The sequence below is a fragment of the Manacus vitellinus genome, unplaced genomic scaffold (assembly GCF_001715985.3).
Source record: "Manacus vitellinus isolate BGI_N305 unplaced genomic scaffold, ASM171598v3 scaffold_8_pilon, whole genome shotgun sequence".
NCBI lineage: Eukaryota > Metazoa > Chordata > Aves > Passeriformes > Pipridae > Manacus > Manacus vitellinus.
This window is the reverse complement of record NW_021940864.1, coordinates 8,487,844-8,507,851: the sequence shown is the minus strand read 5'-3', so window position 1 is coordinate 8,507,851 and position 20,008 is coordinate 8,487,844. Positions and strand designations below refer to the sequence as shown.

At 43.4% G+C, this 20,008-nt stretch overlaps 1 protein-coding gene across 1 annotated transcript in view; it reads right to left on the bottom strand.

Moving 5' to 3' along the window:
* Window positions 1–239: 239 nt before the first annotated feature.
* The window catches only part of USH2A (usherin), a 378,483-nt gene continuing 358,714 nt past the window's right edge, over window positions 240–20,008 (bottom strand). The window contains exons 64-72 of the mRNA XM_018085136.2: window positions 12,777–12,986; window positions 11,365–11,603; window positions 10,584–10,801; window positions 8,512–8,688; window positions 7,438–7,521; window positions 5,326–5,570; window positions 3,636–3,707; window positions 2,843–3,073; window positions 240–546 (exon numbers count right to left, since the gene is read on the bottom strand). Coding sequence (XP_017940625.2) covers window positions 457–546; window positions 2,843–3,073; window positions 3,636–3,707; window positions 5,326–5,570; window positions 7,438–7,521; window positions 8,512–8,688; window positions 10,584–10,801; window positions 11,365–11,603; window positions 12,777–12,986 — 1,566 coding nt within the window. The 3' untranslated portion in view covers window positions 240–456. The remainder of the gene's footprint in view (window positions 547–2,842; window positions 3,074–3,635; window positions 3,708–5,325; window positions 5,571–7,437; window positions 7,522–8,511; window positions 8,689–10,583; window positions 10,802–11,364; window positions 11,604–12,776; window positions 12,987–20,008) is intronic.

The window sequence follows — 20,008 nt, the reverse complement described above, 5'->3', positions numbered from 1 at the left end:
AGCCAGGAGAAGACATGGGCCTGCCATGCAGGCCCCTTTTAGCCACACGCTGTTTTTTGGACACATAAAACACTTTTCATTACCAAACATGCTGCCCCCATCACTCCCTGCCCCACCCCTACAACCCTCCTCAACTGTGAAAGCTGGATGAGAGACAAAGATGAGAGCCTCTACCTTCACAGTCTTTTACTAATGTATGACTTAGGGATTTTCAAACTGCTCTCTTACCTTATGAGGTGTCAGTGCTAACACAGTTTTTATTATATAGTGAAATAGATGGTGAAAAAAAAGGCCAACTTACCCTCCCACCTCCCCTCCCCAAAAAAACAGTTTTATCTTTTAACTCCTGGGCATGGGGTGGGGAAACAGCAGCCCTGTCTCTGCCCCCAAAGGCCATGCATGCTGCTTTTGGCAAGTTACCCACTTTCCATTTTCTAGAAAAGGTGGTTTTGTTCTTCAGAGGTGGGTGTCAGTGAATGTGGTGTGCTCCTTGGTGACAGTGCTGAAGCCTTTGATGACATTGGCAAGATCTTCTTCATCTACATACTGTTAGGAAGGGGGAAAAGAAGAAGCATGTCAACCAAAGCTGTACCAGGCTAAAGGTGATTCCTTCATTTCTCTTTCCTCCTACCCCCTTAAAAAATGGTTCTGAAATAGATAAATAAGTGTATTTCTAATGTGTTCCCTTTCCTTCCAGTATGAGGTAAGAACCTAAAGCATTCAAGCACCTGAATCCAAACCAATTAGATTTTCATAGTAAGCAGTAAGTTAAGAAAAATACAATCACTCTATATATCTGCCAAATGGTAAATAAAGTAGTGCTTGTTGTAGTGTAGTGAGGAACTTGAGAGACATGAAAAGACAAAAATACATGTTTACATTTTTGTTTTGGATAATAACCATACCACACAATTTAGGTAAGCTTTTGTTTTCAAGGGAGGGTCTTCTGAGTTTCTTACAATTGCACTCCTGCTAATGCATTGAGCCAGGGAAAGAGTTGAAAGCAGGAGAGAAATAAACTATGTCCATAGCATAAATAGAACACCAGCAGTGTTACTGCAGAGAGGTGTCCTGGGCCACTACAGCCATTTAGTACATTGGTTTGCAACTTGGACAAAGAGGTAAACAAAACTTGCTGCTATTCCTAAGCTACTGAGTGAAATAGAAGAACTGAGTGAAAAGCATTGCAGGAGGTTTGCAAGAAAATACCTGAGCCACACAGGAGCAGAGGCTTGGGTTCAGAGGAATGTAAAGCAATGTACAGAGGGTAAAAAGAATAACCAGCTCTGTATGTATAGCTGATCATTTGATAAAGTAGATGAGCTCAGGCTGTCAGGGTTGTTTGCCACCACGAGGGAGAAAAAGTTTTTTTCTGCTCCTGCCACTTACGAAACTCACTGCAGTATTTTTAAATACTTCTAACATGCACATGGGGGGGTTGCAAGCTAAACCAAATCATGATGTCAGCCCAGGATAAGTAGATAGAGCAAGAGCTTCCTCTCTCAGCAGCAGGAAGCTGTTCTTTTGGCTAATGAGATCATACAGAGGTACACTCTGGGTGAGTTGTTAGTCCCCAAGGAATTAAATCACAAGGATGTGATAGCTCTGAGAAAAGGGCAAGGCTGAGTCATGATACCACTAAATTGGGAGTCCATGAGCTGCAGAGTGCAGGCTGAAAGTTAACCTGTACCCACAGGGGATTTGCCTAGAGCTAAGTTATCACTACATTCTTTCTTAAGCCTTATGAGCTGCCTGGGTCCTGCTGTTATGGCAGTGATGGTACCAACACCCCTGTACTGGGGTATGCCTCTATGTTCCAGCCCTTCCAGCTGTTTGGTGTACTGAAGGTGAAAGCCCAAGGAAGCTGCTTGGATTTATGTGCCAATCCTGCTCCAGTTCACTTTGCATTTTGGACAATATTCACTCACTAACTGCACACTCCATCTAACTTTGTTACTGCTTCACAGGCTCTTCAAACCCATTCTGGCTCCTTTTTAGGAACCTTATTATTCAGCTTTTTCAGGGAGCAAACACTCATGTCTTACTGACTCCTGAACCTTCCCACACATTTGGTCAGGGAAGAGTAGAAAGCAGGCTGGGGGCAGAGAAGAGTGGAAGTTAAAAGCCTGTTTCCTGGTGACAAAGAGGAAAGGAAGTTGTCGCTCTCCTTGACTTGAGAATCATCATTTTTTGTATCTGTGTGTTCAGATGCCTGTTGCTGATGCTGGCTAGTCCTGTCCTCTTCTAAATTAAAAGAGGGGTAATCTGCCTGCACCCCTAACCTCATTCTAGTCTCATGTGGGCAGAGTTTGAAGTCATTTGTCGTACATGCCAGAAGACCTGAGTGTTCACATGATCTCTCTGTTGTCACTGAGCAGAGTACAGAGAACAGGTCTCACCAGCAATTGACAGAACAGGAGTCCCTTGAACACAAGCTCCTACCTCTGGCACTAAATTTACAAAGGATGCCAAGACATCCCATCTCACACATTTCTCTGCTGATATGCAGAGAAAGAAAAGCCTGTGAGTTGACCAAATAGAAGGGAATTCTTCAAGGTACATATCCTTGGTAGACCATGGAGTTCACAGTTCAGTGGGAACCATAGAGAGATGTGTGTGGGTCCCTTGAATCCTGTAAGAGCAGTGTGTGATCACCTGTGGCTCCAGAAGAGAGCAGTAGACTTGAAGGATTTTAAGGATCTAACATGTGACCGTGACCTTCTAGGCCTTTTGGCTGTGTCTTCAGCAACTTTTGATATTTAGACCTTTTCATGATTCTAACAGAACAGACAAATCTGGCAGGTGATGCACAACAGCGTCATAGAGGAGCAGGAGTCCTTACCAAGCCACGACCAGCAGTGCGGTGATTGCGAAGAATGGCATCCCAAGGCGATTCTTCAAAAGTCTTTTTGTCGTAGAGGTTGAGCAGCTGGCTGACACTGCGGTGGAGAGAGGCTTGGGAAAACGTGCGACTTAGCTGGCTCTGACTTAGTCTCCTTCCGCCGGGTGTGATATGGACACTGCGGCTGCTCATGGGAGAACCAGCTCCTGGAATTTTCGTATCTGCTAGTCCCTAAAAGGAAATAAATAAAAAAATTAAAGGCATGGTCTTAAATACTTTACCTGAGTAAAAACAAAGCAGGAGTGGAAGAGAACAGAGAAAACCGTGCTTCAAAAATCATGCACAGTTATAAACAGAAGAAAAAAAAATGGACCTTTCCCCATTGTGGACAATCATATCATGAAAAAGAAAAACCCAAACAAACACAAAAAAAACCCCAAAACCAACCAACCAAAAACAACAACAACAAAAACAACCCCAAAAAGACCCCCAAAAAAATCCAAAACTACAAACCAACACTGCAAACCAGGACTTTCCCTGATTTTTTTTCCTTTTTCCTATTTTTTTTTTAAGTAGCCAACAAGCAGAGGTCCAAAGATTTCTTACTACCAGAATGATAGCTCAAACTTGCACAGCAAGGGGATGTTAGCAGACTTTTTCAGTTATTGTGACTAGGGGAAAAAACATTCACCCACCAGGAGAAACACGCAGGAGAAACATGCATGTTTTTGCATGCTTGTTGAGTCATCTGACACATCACACATCTTGCAACTCTGCAAGCTAATGACTCTACCTCAAAGTGCATTGTGTATCTTTTGAGTGTGACACTGCTTGATGAATTGGATGTGTCAGCAATAGTCTCAAACTGAGATTAAAGAGAGGGAGGAAAAGCATTAGGGCAGGGCAAGGTGCAATGCAGGTGTACCTTACAAAGGGTGTGAATTAGCTGCAGCTCTGTGAGGGAGAGCAATGTAGCAGGACATGGGGGAGTAGGGGAACTGGCAAAGATCAGGCACTTTTTAACTTTTAAGTGGTCATCAAGTACTGTGTGGGCAGCCAGCATTGCTGGCCACATGACCTCACTAACAACTGTAAAACACAAGCGATTTTGCCACTCTGTTGTAGCTCTGTCCTAACTTCTCAGATTAAGTCCTTCAACTGATGCACTGTAGAATCTTCCTTCCTATTAAGTCCATGAGCTTCTGGAAAAAGAGAAGGGAAAAACAAAATAGAAAATAAAAGAAAGGGCAGGAACGTGAAAGGGAATTGGGCAGGCATGCCAACAGCAAAGACATTTTAAAGTCAAGAGGAACAACATAACATGACAGACTGTAGAGGAAAAGGAATCAAAACCATGAGATAAAAAAAAGAAGTTTCTTATGCTCTTAGCCTTTGCCAGGAGAAGGGGCACACTGGAAATCCCATTGTTTCCAAGAGCTCCTTGGTTGAGGCACAGATGCAGCATCTTGGCACTGAGACAAGAAGGAACAGAATGCGTGAAGGATGCAGGAGTCACTATCCTGCTTGATGGCACTCACAGGAAAAAGAAGCTGAGAAGTGACAAGAAGAATCATCTCATGGCCTGTGCCTGGGAAGAAGCGTGGAAGTGGAAGGCACGGCTGTTTCTATTCTCAGTCCCATAACAATTTCCATATTCCTTTTGTTTTGCTTTTCCTCAAGGGGTAGGATAGCACTACTACTCTGCTATATGATGGAACGTGTTTTTTATGCATTCTTTTTCAGAATTATAATTTGTCATAAAGATTACAGAAAACCTTCCTCTTTATCACTCCCCAGCAGTCTTCCTCCCACGTCTCTGGTGGTACCACCACAGGTCTGTGTGCACAGATGCACACATGCATTTTGTGAAGGCCCTTAGCTTTTTCCCTGATTGCTCTCTCTCTACTCCAAACCTTCCTGGCATGCAGCTTGTCCTAGAGCATTCCAGCTGGGTGGTGGATGGATACTAGAAAGAAATAGAGCCTCTCCCCAAGTCCTGCTTTTTCAGGCATATCTCATGGATACCAGACAAAGACTGTCAGATTGATCCTGGTTAGCCATCCACAGTAGGCAGTGGGGAACACATGAAAAGTTCCTCTGAAAAGCACATTTTATCACCTACCTTCTCACAGCATGCCAAGGACTTTTCAACTCTATTGCAGATGTCAGCTAACATGAGGTGAGAGCAGTGGCTTTGTATTTTCTCTGACTCCAGATTCAAAGTTTGTCTTTGGCATCAGAAGCATTTCAGGACCTGAAAACCGGGTGCCATAGGGCTCTGTTTAGACTATGCACCTGTAGCCTGGCTCTTAGTGCCCATGTAGTACCAGACAGTCCTTTTCCTACACTGGACAGCCTCCATTTGGTAACCAAACAAGCAATAAAATAGCAGAAGGAGGAATAAAAACTCTTGTGTGTGTGTTTGGGGGCCATATAGAAATATAACATTATGGATACACAACACTGTATTTTGGCAAACGTACCGGGTGGGTTTCACCTGATGAATACACACTCATCGGTGATGTTCTTTTCTGGAGTGGAACTAAAGGAGGCCTGTCTCGTGCATAGGGTTGCTTTTTGACCTTCCTTTGAAGAATTAAGGAGAGAAGAATAGCCAAGAGGATCAAACCTAGAACTACCATCAGCACTGCAAACCACAACTCGTTGTAGAATTTTGCATGTTTAGACTCTGCTTTGTCCTTCTCTCCAGGTGTTGTCAAGATCAGACCTGTAAAAAGAGGGATTAGGGGAGAAAGGGAATGTTATTTCAGAAAGCATTTAACAATATGCTATCTCTTTCTCCACTAATAAATTAGGCAGAAATTTAAGTAATTTTGTAGTCATGTGCTTTTTTGCACTTATGTTCAAGGTGGCATAATGGTTCAATATGCTCGTAGGCTATAATAAAAATCTTACTACCCTCAGGAGACCCTGCTTAAAGTTCTGGCATTGCTGCTTAGGCTGGAAATCACCACTGCATCAGCAGCTCTTCCAAAAGGAGGTGGTAGAGGTGGAATGTGAGGAAAAAAGGGTTCTCCAAATAACCTTGAGTGGAAATGACTACGGTAATTTCAGAGCAGTACAGAGGACATTTGCTCCAGAACTGTGTAGTGGCAATTAACAAAAGGGGGGAAAAAGGCTTAACTGAAATAAGTGATACATTAATATAAAAGCAAAGAACATGAAACATTTTTCTCCTTCCCCCCACCTGTTAGAAAAACCCAGTCAACTTGGTTGGCTTTGCTCATACACAACACGAGTGTAAGAAATCTCAGTGACAAGATTTCCTGGTTATTTGCAATCCTACATTCATATCCAGACTCTTGGCTAAGGAATTTCCATCACCTTCGCTTGCAAGCCTCCTCAAAAAGTTGCCTATGGTGCTGATAGAGCTTGCAGTAGACTATGGGTACAAGCATCAATCAAAAGAACAAAGGGGCAGAGTGCAGAAGGTGTTGGATGTAGAGCAACTGGGAACATCTTATAATGACTTTACAGCAGCCTTGCCTGAAATTCTGCCGGAGGATGGAGTGAGAACATGAAAAGTGTTAGAAGGGAAATGCAGAGTAAAGAGTAATTGCAAAGACAAGACAGATCTATTTTAAGAAACCAAACAAGATGCAACTCAAAAAAGAACTTAATTAATTAAACCCAATATATAATTTAGAAAAGGTTCAAACTTAGCTTTGCTTCATAGAAAACTAAGAAGTTAAAAAACTTTCACTGGAACTCTTTACTGTTAGGCACCTACTACTTAATGGACAAGAAGTGACTGAGATGTCACCACACCAAACTCCCTTGCTTCCACAAAACAGGCAAAAGCCTCATGAACAGAAGGGAAATGGCAGGTATTATAAACTGGGTCCTGACAATATCTTGTATGACATTCTCATAAACTGGCTAGTGGAACAAATCCCAGGTGAAACTGCTGGTTGGTCATAGGAGAGGAGCAGGTACATATCCCTTGCTGGGCTGGGTGGGATGCAGGGAGGAGAAAGGATATGTATTCTGTCAAACTGAGGGAGAACTTTGGAGGACAGGATTGAAATTCAAGATAATCTGAATTTGGAAATAAAATCTAGAAGAGAGCAGATTCTATTTAGCAGGAAAAAGCACAACATTTTGGAGCACTATATTTATGTAAAAATAAAATAAAAAATATTACATGTATGGAGAGAGGATCTGAAGCCAATCATGAGAGTTGTCCCATCCCTGGAAGTGTTTGAAGCCAGGTTGGATGGGGCTTTAAGCAACATGGTCTAGTGGAAGTTGTCTCCCATGGCAAGGGAGTTGGAACTAAATGGACTTTAAGGTCCCTTCCAACCCAAAGCATTCTATGATTCTATGATAACAGTTGGACTCAATGATCTTAAGGTCCTTTCCAACCTAAAGGACTCAACAATTCTATGATGTAAAGGAACACAAATCCATCCACGGCAAAACCACATATTATCTACACACCTCATACAGTAAGGCACTAAGGAATCCTCTAATCTTGCAATGAGATGCCATCCTGCCTGTCATGCACTAATATCAAATTTCTAGCACAAAAACATAAAATGAACTGGTGCTAGGTAATTTCTTCTCATATTTACCAACTCCATCTCCAGCGTTGTACTTGATGACTGGTGTCATGGCACTCCCTTCATCAGTGATGCAGGTCACTTGAAACAAAAAAGCTGAGCAAAAAAGGTTAGAAAATACTGTCAGCAGCAGAAATAAAAATTCTGTAGGTGCTGCTTTTTCACCATGATCCACCAGCAGAGCTGGACAAGTCTGAGAAAAAAACAAGGCAAGTATAGCACATAACCCACCATAATGCACCCGAGTCCCAGACCAGAGCCTCACAATCCTTTATATAGGGGTATTGAAATTCTAAACTATGAAACATGACAGATCATGGATAATCATCATAATGATGTTGCTACAAAATATGTTCCTCTTTCACCACTCAATCCTCTCTCTTCCAATGTAACTGGCAACTTTTAATTTATTTATCGTTTTGCCCTAAGTCCCTAATGCTTCATTCATGGCTGACACAAACATGTTAAGAACATTTGAGTTAGAAAAAAAATAAAATTATTAGCACCACTGCAGTAATCAAGATGGTAAAAAATAGATTATAAAATCCTTTGACAAACAGAACCCCCAACGTCTTAAAAACAGAGAATGGGTTTTTTTGTGTTTTTTCTTTTTATTCTTCACACACACACACATTGACAGTTTCCTTTTATTTTAAAGACTGCAAATTTCTAGGAGAAACTGCATTTCAAAACATGACTGCTCCAAGAGCTACTGACTTAATTTGATTCAAATGAAAATTCAAATGCCAGTCTTTTCTGGAGCTGAAGATTTCTATGTATTTCCCAGATTGTAGCCCTGAAGGGTGGAATTGCAACAGAGCTCCAGGATTTGGGAAAGCTGAACCCTTACAATGAGCCAAAGCAGTCTCACCCAGTCAGGTGTAATGTCTAAGAGGAAGTTTAGCTCCAGGGATTTTTTTTTTTCAAGCATCTGCTTAGATGCACATCAGAGCACCTGTAGTAAACTCCTACGCTCTTAGCTTGGGACTGCAATGGAGAGTTTTTCTCAAATTTTAGCACACGATAATATTCATTTAGCTCAACAGACTTTTCACAGAGAGGAAGCTGTAGGAAACCGAAACTGACTTTTGTCAGATGTCCTTGGTAAATAGAGCTCGGTGTCAAAGCCACTGTAGATGCGCTGCCCGCTCTCAGTCACCGCGTACTCCTTCAGGCGGCCGTTCAGCACGAACGTGCGACTCCAGTCTATGTGGATGGTAGATAAATTGCTGACAACAGAGAATGGAGCCATGTACCGAGGTGCTGCAAGAGAAGGAAAAACGATCATTTCTGGCCAACAGGCTAGAAGTGATTCAGTGACTGAGTTACACAGTGAAAATACAGAGGGTCTCCATGATACAAGCTCTGCGTCTCATGCACTCCCTTTCTCTCTCAGACATATGTGTATGATTAGGGGAGATACAAGGAGAAAAGACAAAGCTGCTGTAGCATGCTAGTATCTGCACTGAGGAAGCAGAAATATCTTATAACTTGAAAATAAAGATCTAGAACTCCCTCTCTTCACCTTCATGTATGCAGGACAGACACAAAAATTGTATAAATTAAATTCCAGCTTAAGGTGGGGGACAGGAAGACACGGGAGGGTATGCAAGCTTGACTGCAGCAGGCTGTGCTGTGGGAAACCAACTGCTAAGCAGGGGGCTCTCTTCCAATCCCCAGAAACTGCCAAGATCATCTTTAAAACATGCACATACATGAAAACAAGGGGTTTCAGAAAAGCAAGAACAGATGGCAGATAGAAAAGAAACCCAGAACTCACTTCAGGGAGGAAAAGTTCATCAGTTGGGCTCAACAGCTTGCTGATAAAAAACTTCATTTAAGCTTGAGGTGGTCCTTTCTTGTGGTATTGCCATTAAGCCATCTGCCCTATATATGATGCTCCGTTCATAAGAAATCTGCTTGTCCAGCTTCACTTTGCTGCTAATTGCCCACTGTCACTAAAGCAAGCCTTCCAGGCAAGAGGAAGGAGACAGACAGAGGGACTCTGAAGACCAGGTATGAAGAAGTCAGCAAGGCAAGAAAAGCAAGACTGAATGAAGAGGGCTGTAGATCTAGTAGGTGGGGGTTTTAAAATCACTTTCAAATCCTTTTGTTCTGTGTGTCTCACCAGTTCCTTATGAATTTTCTCCACTTAAAAATCATAATCATGTTCCAGCCTTTTAGTTTGCAATTTAATAAAACCCAGCTTTTGAGATAAGGATCTTTCTTTTGTTTGTTTTTTTACTTTTGTTTTCAGTGGTGTCATGAAAGAAAATCTGGGCCTGTTCCACCTGAAATTTTCAACTAAGGATGTATCAGATACATTTTTAGTAATTACTTGCAGAACTACTAAATGATGCAAAAGGGTTCTTCAGAAAGGTGATTCTGAAATCCTGACATGAGATTGTATGATAAAAAGTGAATATCTTCTTTGCCCTGACCTGACAGACTGAGGTGAAATGCCCATCTCATCTGTTATGGAACGACTCTGGCTACAGCACTATAGATCTTTTCAATAAAAGCTGATGTTATACTACTACAAATGCAGTTTTGATGGCAAAATCTATTCTGCCTGTAGGCACAGGCCCTGCATGCTCAATTTCCATGCAGATCACCACATGGCCCTAAAGCACTGCCTGTGGTAGTTAGATAGCAATGCATTCTTAATTCAGTGTCCACAAGGATCCAATCATTCAGATGACATCCAAGGAAAGCTCCTAGCAGGAGTGTGGCATGAATTAGGACAGTAAGATTGTTCCTGAAAAGAATCACCAAGTCTCTTTCAAGATCTCCACTTTTCCAAGGTATTATTTATGGCAGTGTATTTATTACTACACCTCACCCTTCTGGTAATACTTGAACATTTTATGTTCTGCAGCTTTGCTGCCCATTTTCAGTAAAATAAAAGGTTTCCAGGTTCCCAAGATAGAGGAGGTGACATCAGATGATGAGCAAAGAAATGTTTTTGAAGGTATGAGCAGTTAAGCCCCAGAGTAGAATTTCAATGACATGCTGCAGAGACACGGTGACCAGGGACATGGAAGAACAGATTTCTGGGGACATCATCTTCCACAGAGGAGGGGAAGTCATTTGGCTCTAGGCAGCTCCAGGCCTCAGAAGCAGCTATCGCTGATGGCTGAACCATTTCTCATACTCACGCTCTTTTTCCGTGGTGAAACCAATCCATTCAGAGGCGCTGCTGCCAACAGAGTTGTAAGACACAACTCGCAAGTTGTAAGTTGTGTAAGGCTCCAGGTTGGACACATTGGCACTCTGTCCTTTTCCTGTGTACTTCACCTCAGTTGGGCCAGGGCTGCATGCCTTTACTGCTGGCTGTAGGTTCAGAGGACATGCCATATACACATGGAGCTCGTAGCTGAAGAGAAAGTTGAGATTTTGATTAATAAAAAGCCTTAATAATGTAACAACCAATCATACATTTCATGCTATTTGCTGTCCATCTGGCTACTGGAGAAAAAAACGGACCTGATCCCAGTCTTTCTCTTGGAGATTTTGATCCTAATGGTAGGATAACTGAGCAATTGTGGTTGTAAGTCACACTTACAAGGAAACTGTTGATGTCTGTTACCTTGCTGCTCACTTTTGCAAATCAGGATTTGCCTAAGTAACTCCTGGATGCAGCTATCTCTTCACTGCAGTTGAACTTACAACTTCTTGGCTGTGCAAGCACAGCCATCAGACAATCACCTCCACTCACAACAGCTCATCCTTTCCACCTTCATCCTCCCCAACATCCTGCTCAGGAGCAAAGCAACCATTGCATGTAAACACTTCCCAGACGGTATTCAGGCCACAGGGAATATCACCACCAACATGGTGAAGAAGGAGCACGGCTGCCACAACTGTCCAGTGCTCTCAGCCCTGCGATTCCAGCTCAAATTGTTCCACCACCACCTCTAGCCGAGTGGCAGCTCCTACCTGGTTACAATGCCATTGGGTGACTGAGGGGCACTCCACTGGAAAGAGGCGTTTCTGGAGGTCACGGTGCGGATCTGCGGGGGAGGCTGCTCTGAGGGTGGAGCTGGCTGTGTGGTGAATTGAGCCATGGGTCCTTTGCTGCAACAGTTGAAGCAGGTGCAGGCCTCCACGCCAATGGAGTATGTAGTAAAAGGTTTTAGTCCATGTATAGTCTGCTGGGTGGCAGTCCCTTCTGACAGCTATAAAAATTAAGAGGGAACTTGTCATGGCTTCAAGCACAAGTACTAAATAAGAGTTATGGAGGTGAATCAACTCCAGAAGAAGACAGGCAGAAGATTCTATATGTTCTTTAATCTGACATTAATGCAGCTGTTGTGAAATGTTGGGAACTCTGCATTTTTTCCCCCATTACGAAGTTAAAGGGCACTCTTCAAAGGAAAAGACTCTGCCATCAGTGGCCTCACAGATGTCTTGAGTTGAGCTGTGACCACTGTATGTCAACTGCAAATGTCATTCTGAGGAATAGAGAAACCGAAAACCATTAAAGAGAGACTCTGGGATAAGTGGTACTGAAGCAAAAAATAAATAATGTGGAACATAATAAGCGTGCTAGCAAACACTCATGCATATCTCACAAGCTTCCTCAATGTGGATACAAGAGACAGCACTGGGCGGTGATACCAGTGTGTCTGGTGGGTCAATTTACTCATAGACAGGAGAATGCACTCTCTGGTAGGTACCTCTAAGTCGAGGGCAAACATGATGCTGCTCTGCATTCACACAATGCACCAGCCATGGTGCTGAGCAAGCCTGTTATGAAACTCTTCTATGCTGAGCAAGGGAGACATGGCAGTTCTGGCACAGGAACCACTGCCCTTGTTCTGAAACTGCTCACAGGGACTGCCACTTCACCTTGTTGCCGTATTCACTTGTTGGTACAGTTTTTTAAGCCAAAGAAATAAAAACATGTAGAAAACACCAACGAGGGACAACATCTGCTCTCATTTGGCAGCATATGATTTAGCAGAGTTCAGCAAAAAAAAGGAAGGAAAGAGTCAAGCAAGCAAAGGAAAGCACTTGGTACTTATTGATGCCAGGAGCCAGAGTGGAGCCAGCAGCATGGCAGGTGTGAGGGAATGGAAACGGAAGGCCATGCAGGCACCAGTGGGATGAACTGGCTGAATCAGACATGGACGCAGCCAACTGCACTAGAAGGAATAAATGGGTAATGTGAAATCAGTAGACAGCTTAAGCTCATGGATGGGATAGTGCATTGCAGAGCAGTCAACAGCAGGAGGCCAGGAGAGGAAGGCAGTCTGTGACCAACAGTAGCAGCTTGTAAGAACAAAATTGTTAAAGTTAGAAAATACAAGATGAAATGGAAGTACAGAAACAGTGCTGACAATACTCACCACCACATTAGTCCCTCTGGTATCATTGGAAAACAGTCTGTAGATACTGACCACCCCATTAGGCTTAAGAGGGGGGCTGATGTTCACCACAGCCACAGTGGATGCCACTGTGTTGAAGAGGGGAGCTCCCAGGCCCTCAGGAGGGGCAGGGCCTGTCCGGCAGCGGGACCAGCTGCTCGATGTCCGGCCCACCGAATTTACTGACCACACCTTTGGCAAAAAACAAGGAAACTGTTAGCAGAGGATTCAGGCCTACAAAATATCTGTGTTTAGCCAGAGATGCTACTGCAGCTGTACTGATACTGAGTAAAACACAGTGAAATGATGCCCATGGAAAATGTCCCTTGGTGGCCACCCAGCACCTGTGTTGACCCAGTGACTTTCTAACAGAAGAGTGGAATATTTTCCACCACCACATTTAGGGAAAAGAAGCCGAAGTCATGTCTCAGGCAGCGTGTGCTCCTGTGTCTCCTTCATACCTGATCTCCACGCTACGAATTCCTGTGTCACAACATGCAAAGAGTACTCCTGAAGGAGGTGTGATCAATAGGGATAATGTTCTCAAAGACATCTGAACAAAAATACTAATATCCAGTCGTGGCAGTTTCTCCCTTCTTCATACTTCATATACACAGGCAGTCCTGGTGAATTCAGCCTGGCCCTGGCTGATACTTAAAAGTTACATTCACCTTGACTGAATTACACAAGCCAAACTCTAGTTACTCTTTAGAGCAAGTGAGTTTTACAGGAACATCTTTCTCTTAAAAATATTAATGTATCAGTTATTTGGCAACATTTTCAGTAACTCATAATATAAATAAAGCCCACTGAAGTGTATAGGTAAGCCAGCCTCTTCCATTTATTTTTCACAACAACATTTGCTTTATTGCATGAGCACAAAGGCAATGGCTTCAGTTCCAAGATTTCAAAATTTAGCAGCTTGAATTAGAGCTGATTAAAAACCACATGTCTCTATGAACTATGCCTACTGATTTTGTCAGCTACCCAAAACCAGAGTGATCTGCAGACTACATAAAACTCAGCACTTATTAAACACACTCTCCAACAAATCTGCATGAAAATTAAATTTTGCTTTCATCAAGGACTGAATAAACATATGGAAGGATGTATAATCTTATTTATCAAAAAGCATTTGTATAATTAAACACGAATATCATAAAAGGTTGCCTTAGGTCATCATTTGCATGAGTAAGTAATTTGTCGAATGTCAGGTACAATAGACAGAATAGATGGATGCGTGAGCGTATAGGGTTAAATTAGACTCAATATTAGCCAACCACATAGTGATCAATCAGAATGATAGATCTAAATGGCAATACAAGAGGACTGTCTGAGCGATTTTTAGTATAAGTATTCCTTAGTAAGCTTTCATGTCGAACAGTTCTAACTATAGTAAAACACATTCTTATGTGATCTGTTCTGGGCAGAGATCCTGGGGAAGTGAATGGTGGGACTATGTCTTACAAAGAAAAAGGAGATTGAAAAGTAAGAGGTCTTCAAAATTGACCCCAAATCCTTCCAGCTTGCAATATTAAGTTCCAAGACCACAGGACACTTCACAAGGAGTTTGGGGAAGGAAAAAGGATAAAACAACTACTGTGGCTTTGAAGACTGTGGTTCTGCCAATTACAACCCAAAGCTCCTGCCTGATTCCATCAGTAACACACAGAACCATCCTAAGTACAGATGATGCCCTACAATAAAAAGTTCAGCCGAAGCACTTTCATTTTCAGTGAAATCAGTAATACATCTCTGTTGCGAACTTTTCATAAAGTCAAACTCTGTTCACTTTACTGCAGTAGGTCAAACCCTCTGTCTCAGTTCAGTTCCATTAGCTACAAAGATTTACTCACAGTCATTTATTTCAAGGGGCATATTTCTTTGTGGAAAGAATAAGCCACATATGGTAAGAGCAGCTCTGAATGTGGCACTGGCATTGGCTCAGCACTTACCTGAGCTCAAACGCTCCAGTTATATCCAGGCTGTGTCCCTAATGAGCATGGAGCGTAACAGTGTTGGACTTGACCTGCTGAGCAAGCTGCCCACAGCAAAAGTGAAGGTGGTGATGTAGGAACAGAGACTTCCTGTGTAGCACAGGAATTCAGCTTCAGAATAGGAGCTGAATTTTAGACAAGAGAGGGATGCAAACACCTCATTTGGGAAGCAAATACCTCACTGAGGGTTGGATGGAGACACCTTCCTTCATTGATCCTTGTCTTTCAGGAAAAAGTCTCAGTTCAAACCGACCAGGGCTTGCTCTTTCAAAACATCCCTCCCAGTCAGACACCTCAGCTGCCTGGCCCCTCAGTGACAGCACCCCAGGGCCTTGTTTCTGTTGTCCCCATCCCTGTGGTCACACCCATGCCAGCCCCTGGACAGTGTCCCCTGCCATGACACACTGAATTACAGACCAGGGGCACAAGGCAGCAGGAGAGGCCTCTCCATGGTCCCCACACAATGCTGACACATACCAGAACTGGAAAGGCATTAAACACAAACCCAACAGCACAGCAGTTCCCTCGCCATCATCTGCCCCAGGGCACAGCTGTGCTCTGGGGCACTGCTACTCCTAGGAAAGGAGCATCTTTCCCCATCCCAAGCAGTGTATGGTCCTCTTGTGCCAAAGAGCTGGGAGATTTGTAGCAGAGCTGAGTCCTGCTGAGCTTGAGACACCCTGTTCCCCATTATCTCATTTGCTCTTGTATTTTGCACAGGACTGACATGTACTTTGGAGGAAGTAAAAGATCAAACAGAAGGGTTGAAATTCCTGAGCGTTTCTACTGTCATAGCAGTCCAGCCACCCCTGGGAATAACAGAGAAAAAGAAGGAAAATGACAGTGGGGATGCCATATTTTGTCCCAGTGTCAATTCCCTCTTCACTGCTGCACCCAGAACATTATTACTGGGTGTCAGCAGCTTTGAATTGCTTAAATAGAGATGAAGACCCATCCTGCCCCGAAAAACATGGACAAAATAATGGGACCATGATGTGCAGACGAGTGTGTGGCTGGTTTGAGCCTGGGAATTGGTTGAGTCCAGGAGAAAAGCAACAGTGATGCTTTTGGAGGAGTGTTGCTGCCTTCCCTCCTCCTCAGCATCCCAGTGCCCCGTATCAGGCACCATAGTTATGTGTTGGGAGCCGAGCTGAGGAAGGGATGTCCTGCTTGAGTGTTAGCAGGGTGGTGACAGGGACATGCAGATACTCCTTATCTGGCTGCTAATGCACTTTTTATCTCCTCCCTTTGGTGAAGGAGATGTGGCAAGGCCTCTTGTACTTGAGCAGCATTCAAAGCACTCTTCTGAGGTGATGATGCTGTCCTGACATACTGCAGTCTGTTGTCACCTGATCACCAGGTTTGGGGTCATTAGTGTGGCTTGGGTTTCTAATAATAACCCTGTAAAAACAATCCCAACCCAGTGCAGCCTGGAGGAGACTGAGGGGAGGCCTCACTGTGGTCTGCAGCTTCCTCACGAGGGGCAGTGGAGGGGCAGGCACCAATCTCTGCTCACTGGTGAACAGTGACAGGACCCAAGGGAATGAAGTTGTGTCAGGGAAGGTTTAGGTTGGATATTAGCAAAAGATTTTGCACCCAGAGTGTTGGGGTTGTCCTGTGCAGGGCCAGGAGTTGGACTTCAATGATCCTTGTGGGTCCCTTCCAACTCAGGATATTCTATGATTCTGTGCTCATCCCCTTCCATACTACAACTAAGGGGTTAAGGGACTTCTTCAGGAGGCAAGTAATTGAGGTTCAATCACATGCTCCAACGGAGGCAGTCAAGCCTGCTGCCTTCTGGAGTGAGAATGCCCAAGTGGATGATCCATCTTTGTTCTTGGGATGCTCCCAGTGATCCCTTTGGGCTGTTTCACTTTGCATGAACACTATGAAATCAAGATTGACTGGGCAGAGCATGAGCAAGCAGGAGCAGACATGGTTTCCCAGCCCAACCTTTCCCTAGAGAGGTTGCAGGGGAGCTGAGGTTGAGGTCCACACTGGTGCCACATGCCTGTCTCTCTTGAAAAAAGGGCCAAGGTCATGGCCACATGTGCATGGGCCTGACAGACAGACATGCTCTGAGCGTGCCTGCTAGACAGACACCAGCTACTCAGCCCTGCCAAGACATATGTCCAGCAGAAAACCCCTAGGTGTCTGTGAATCTCTGTAATACCAGCTTCTGAGACAGCTGTGACAGCTAAACAGGACTTCTGAGGATCTAAATTCCAGATTTACACTGACCTAAGCTGGATTCCCTTAACTCCCTTTGCTTCTGCTCAACCATCTGTAAAAGGATGGATGGTTATAAAAATATTTCCCTGTGAGAATTGCTGTCCAAGTAAATCCTGGTCAGTGTTTGGAAACCCAGGGCAGTAAGTCCCCAGAACTGACTACAGATGGAAATGCTGGTGTTTAGCCACTTCTCTGCATGAAGAAATGGGGCAGCATGGCAACAGAAACCACAATGAGGTTAAAATCAGACCTGTTAAAATCAGAGGTCATGGCTTCTCAAAAAGTCACCACACAGCAGTCGTGGATAAAAGCTGTTGCCTGGTTGGCCTGGTTAAACTGAACTTTCACATTTTAGACTTTTGTAGAAAGCCTTTTGGGTTCACAAAAATCCTTTCTAAATTGTGATATAATCAGCACCAAAATATTTAACTGCATTCATACAGAAACATAAAGAGCTTAATAGGCCTCAGTATTACTTTCTTACAATTATAAAAGACCGCACAGAAACGTGGGGCAAACAAGAAGAAATATCTTAGGGATGTTTTGAATCACAAAACACAGCAGAAAGCCAACAAAAGTTTCTCATATCTTCACTTTCTGAATATTCTGCCTCCAAAAGCATTGTCTGACATCATGCCGCATGGCTCAGCACCCTGCCAAAAGATGTGCTGCTGTTAATGGCTGCACTGACCCAAAAAAGCCAGGAGAGGGCTCCAAAATCAGCTAATGGGTTACTATTTAATGCTTTATCAATATGCTGGCCCCTGGCCCAGACTGCACTTTGAAGTGGAGCCAGAGAGAGAAGAGAAGGGGGAAACCTCTCTGGAGACCATATATTCAGAGGACTGAAGAATTCCAGTTACAGGTAGCTAAGCCTGGGTTTTTTCTATCATAAATGAGCCTTCACAGATCTCTGCTCCTGGAAGAAACCTGTAATCAGTTATTGCTCAAAATGATCACAGGACAACCTCAAGGTTCCTTGGTGTAGTAAGAAGGAACAAAACCTATGAGGAGCAGAAAGGGAATTTCTGAGAAGAGCAGGCTCACCTTACCATGGTGAGCCTGTTCAGGCTTAGTAGAACTAACAACTTCTCCTGTAAGAGGAATAAGGGAAACAAAATCACAATGGACCTTGAGCAAAGATAAAGAAAAATCATTTTGTTGTAGATGCTGACAGTGGAAGAAGCCTATGAGATGACACCAAACCTATCTGAGTTCAAAAAGGATTTGGACAATGCTCTTAGGCACATAGTGTGACTCTTGGGGTGTCCTGCACAGGGCCAGGAGTTAAACCATTCCAATTCAGCATATTCTACGATTCTATGATTCTATTTTTCTATGATTCCTGCTGACTTCCCAGGTCAGGAAGAGCTGGGATACTCTGCATAGCGCAGTCCAGATGTTGTTCACCCTTCCTGCTTGCAAGAAATCAGCTGAAAGGAGAGCAGGCCAAGGAGCTGACTACCAACCAGCACTGGCTCCTGGCTGCCACCATGTTCAACCGGCACTGTGCCTTGTACTGCTTCTCACTGCAGTTAGTCTGCAGTCCCTCACAGCTGTCTCTGTGAGGGATGATCTCAGCTCTGCATGTGTCAGCAACGTGCACTGAGTTCCTGCAGGAACTCAGAAAACAGCCTTTTGCCTTAAAAAGGTCTCATTATTAAGTCACTACCTATCCTTGGCTTTGAGCTCTGCATAGAGCTGTAGGCAGGTAAGTTCTGGGGAACCACAAGGTCAGACCTAGCCATCCCTTTCACACACACACATATTCTACTCCTATGTTTAAGAGTCAGGTATGACTTGGGGCTCTGTCCTTAGGGTATCCATAGATGGCACACACTTGTGACTGCTGGTCTTTCCAAAAACGATTCAATGCTGTCACTACTGGGTGTGTGCCAGGAAAGACAAATGGTAGCAGAGAGGAGTTTATACCTCTCCTCTCTTTCTAAAGCTGTTTCATGGAGGCCTCATAGACACAGCACTACTTTGAGACTTTGCTTTGAATTTCTTGACTCAGATTTGTTCAGTTTCTAACCCTACACTTATACAAATGCAGAGTTTTCACAGTGTAATTATTTTCCAAGATAGCAAGATATTTTAGGGGCATATAACATATGACATAATAAGTTCAAAAACACAGCCCCCAATTTTTAGCTATGTTCAAACAACGATCTGCAAAAAAATTGAGGAGACCACAATCTTGGCTGGTTAAAATTGGAGAAAACCAAATGATCTCCCTTTCACCATCAGTTGCAGCATCCTTCACAAGTCTTTCTGAACTGACCACCGTGCTGCCTGGATGATTTGGAGTTACTTATGCAACGTCAGCACAGCTTAGAGCACAAAGCTTGTCTACAGAAATCTAGCACTCAGCATTAGGATAATGTATTCACATCTGGGCACTGCAGTGTTGGGCAGGTATTAGCAAAGCAGAAACTTTCAAAAGTGGGTACAGTCTATGGTGGACAGAGCAAAGGAAAGGGAAAGAAAGTATCACATCCAGTCATGACCAGGGGCATGAGAAGGTAGTAAAGAAATGCGTGCTTTCCAAATGCCCCTCCTCGGATCCATACTTTCCCTCTTCAACATTTTTAGTATCCTTATGGAGGTCATAAACATATAATGGGATAGATTTTAGGTCCAGACTTCTAGCACTGTGATAATTAGAGCCTCTTAACATTGCTATTTATCTCCACTGTTCAAATGCTAATAATAAAACTACTAAACCCCTTCTGAGGAAGGGAAAGACCAAAGGCAAAAACTTTGGGACTTAAATAAAATGACCAAATTGTAAAGGAAGCTCATTCCATATAACATAGTATAACGCCAGTAACTAATGAGAGATGTAAACAGGTTTAACTCTAAAAGAGAGAAAATTAAATAATTTGTTTCCTATGGGTATATAATGAGATAGTTACCAAGTTCCCATGAGAGAGATAAGCAGATATTAAAAGGTCTTTCCAATACCTGTAATGGCTAAGGGCA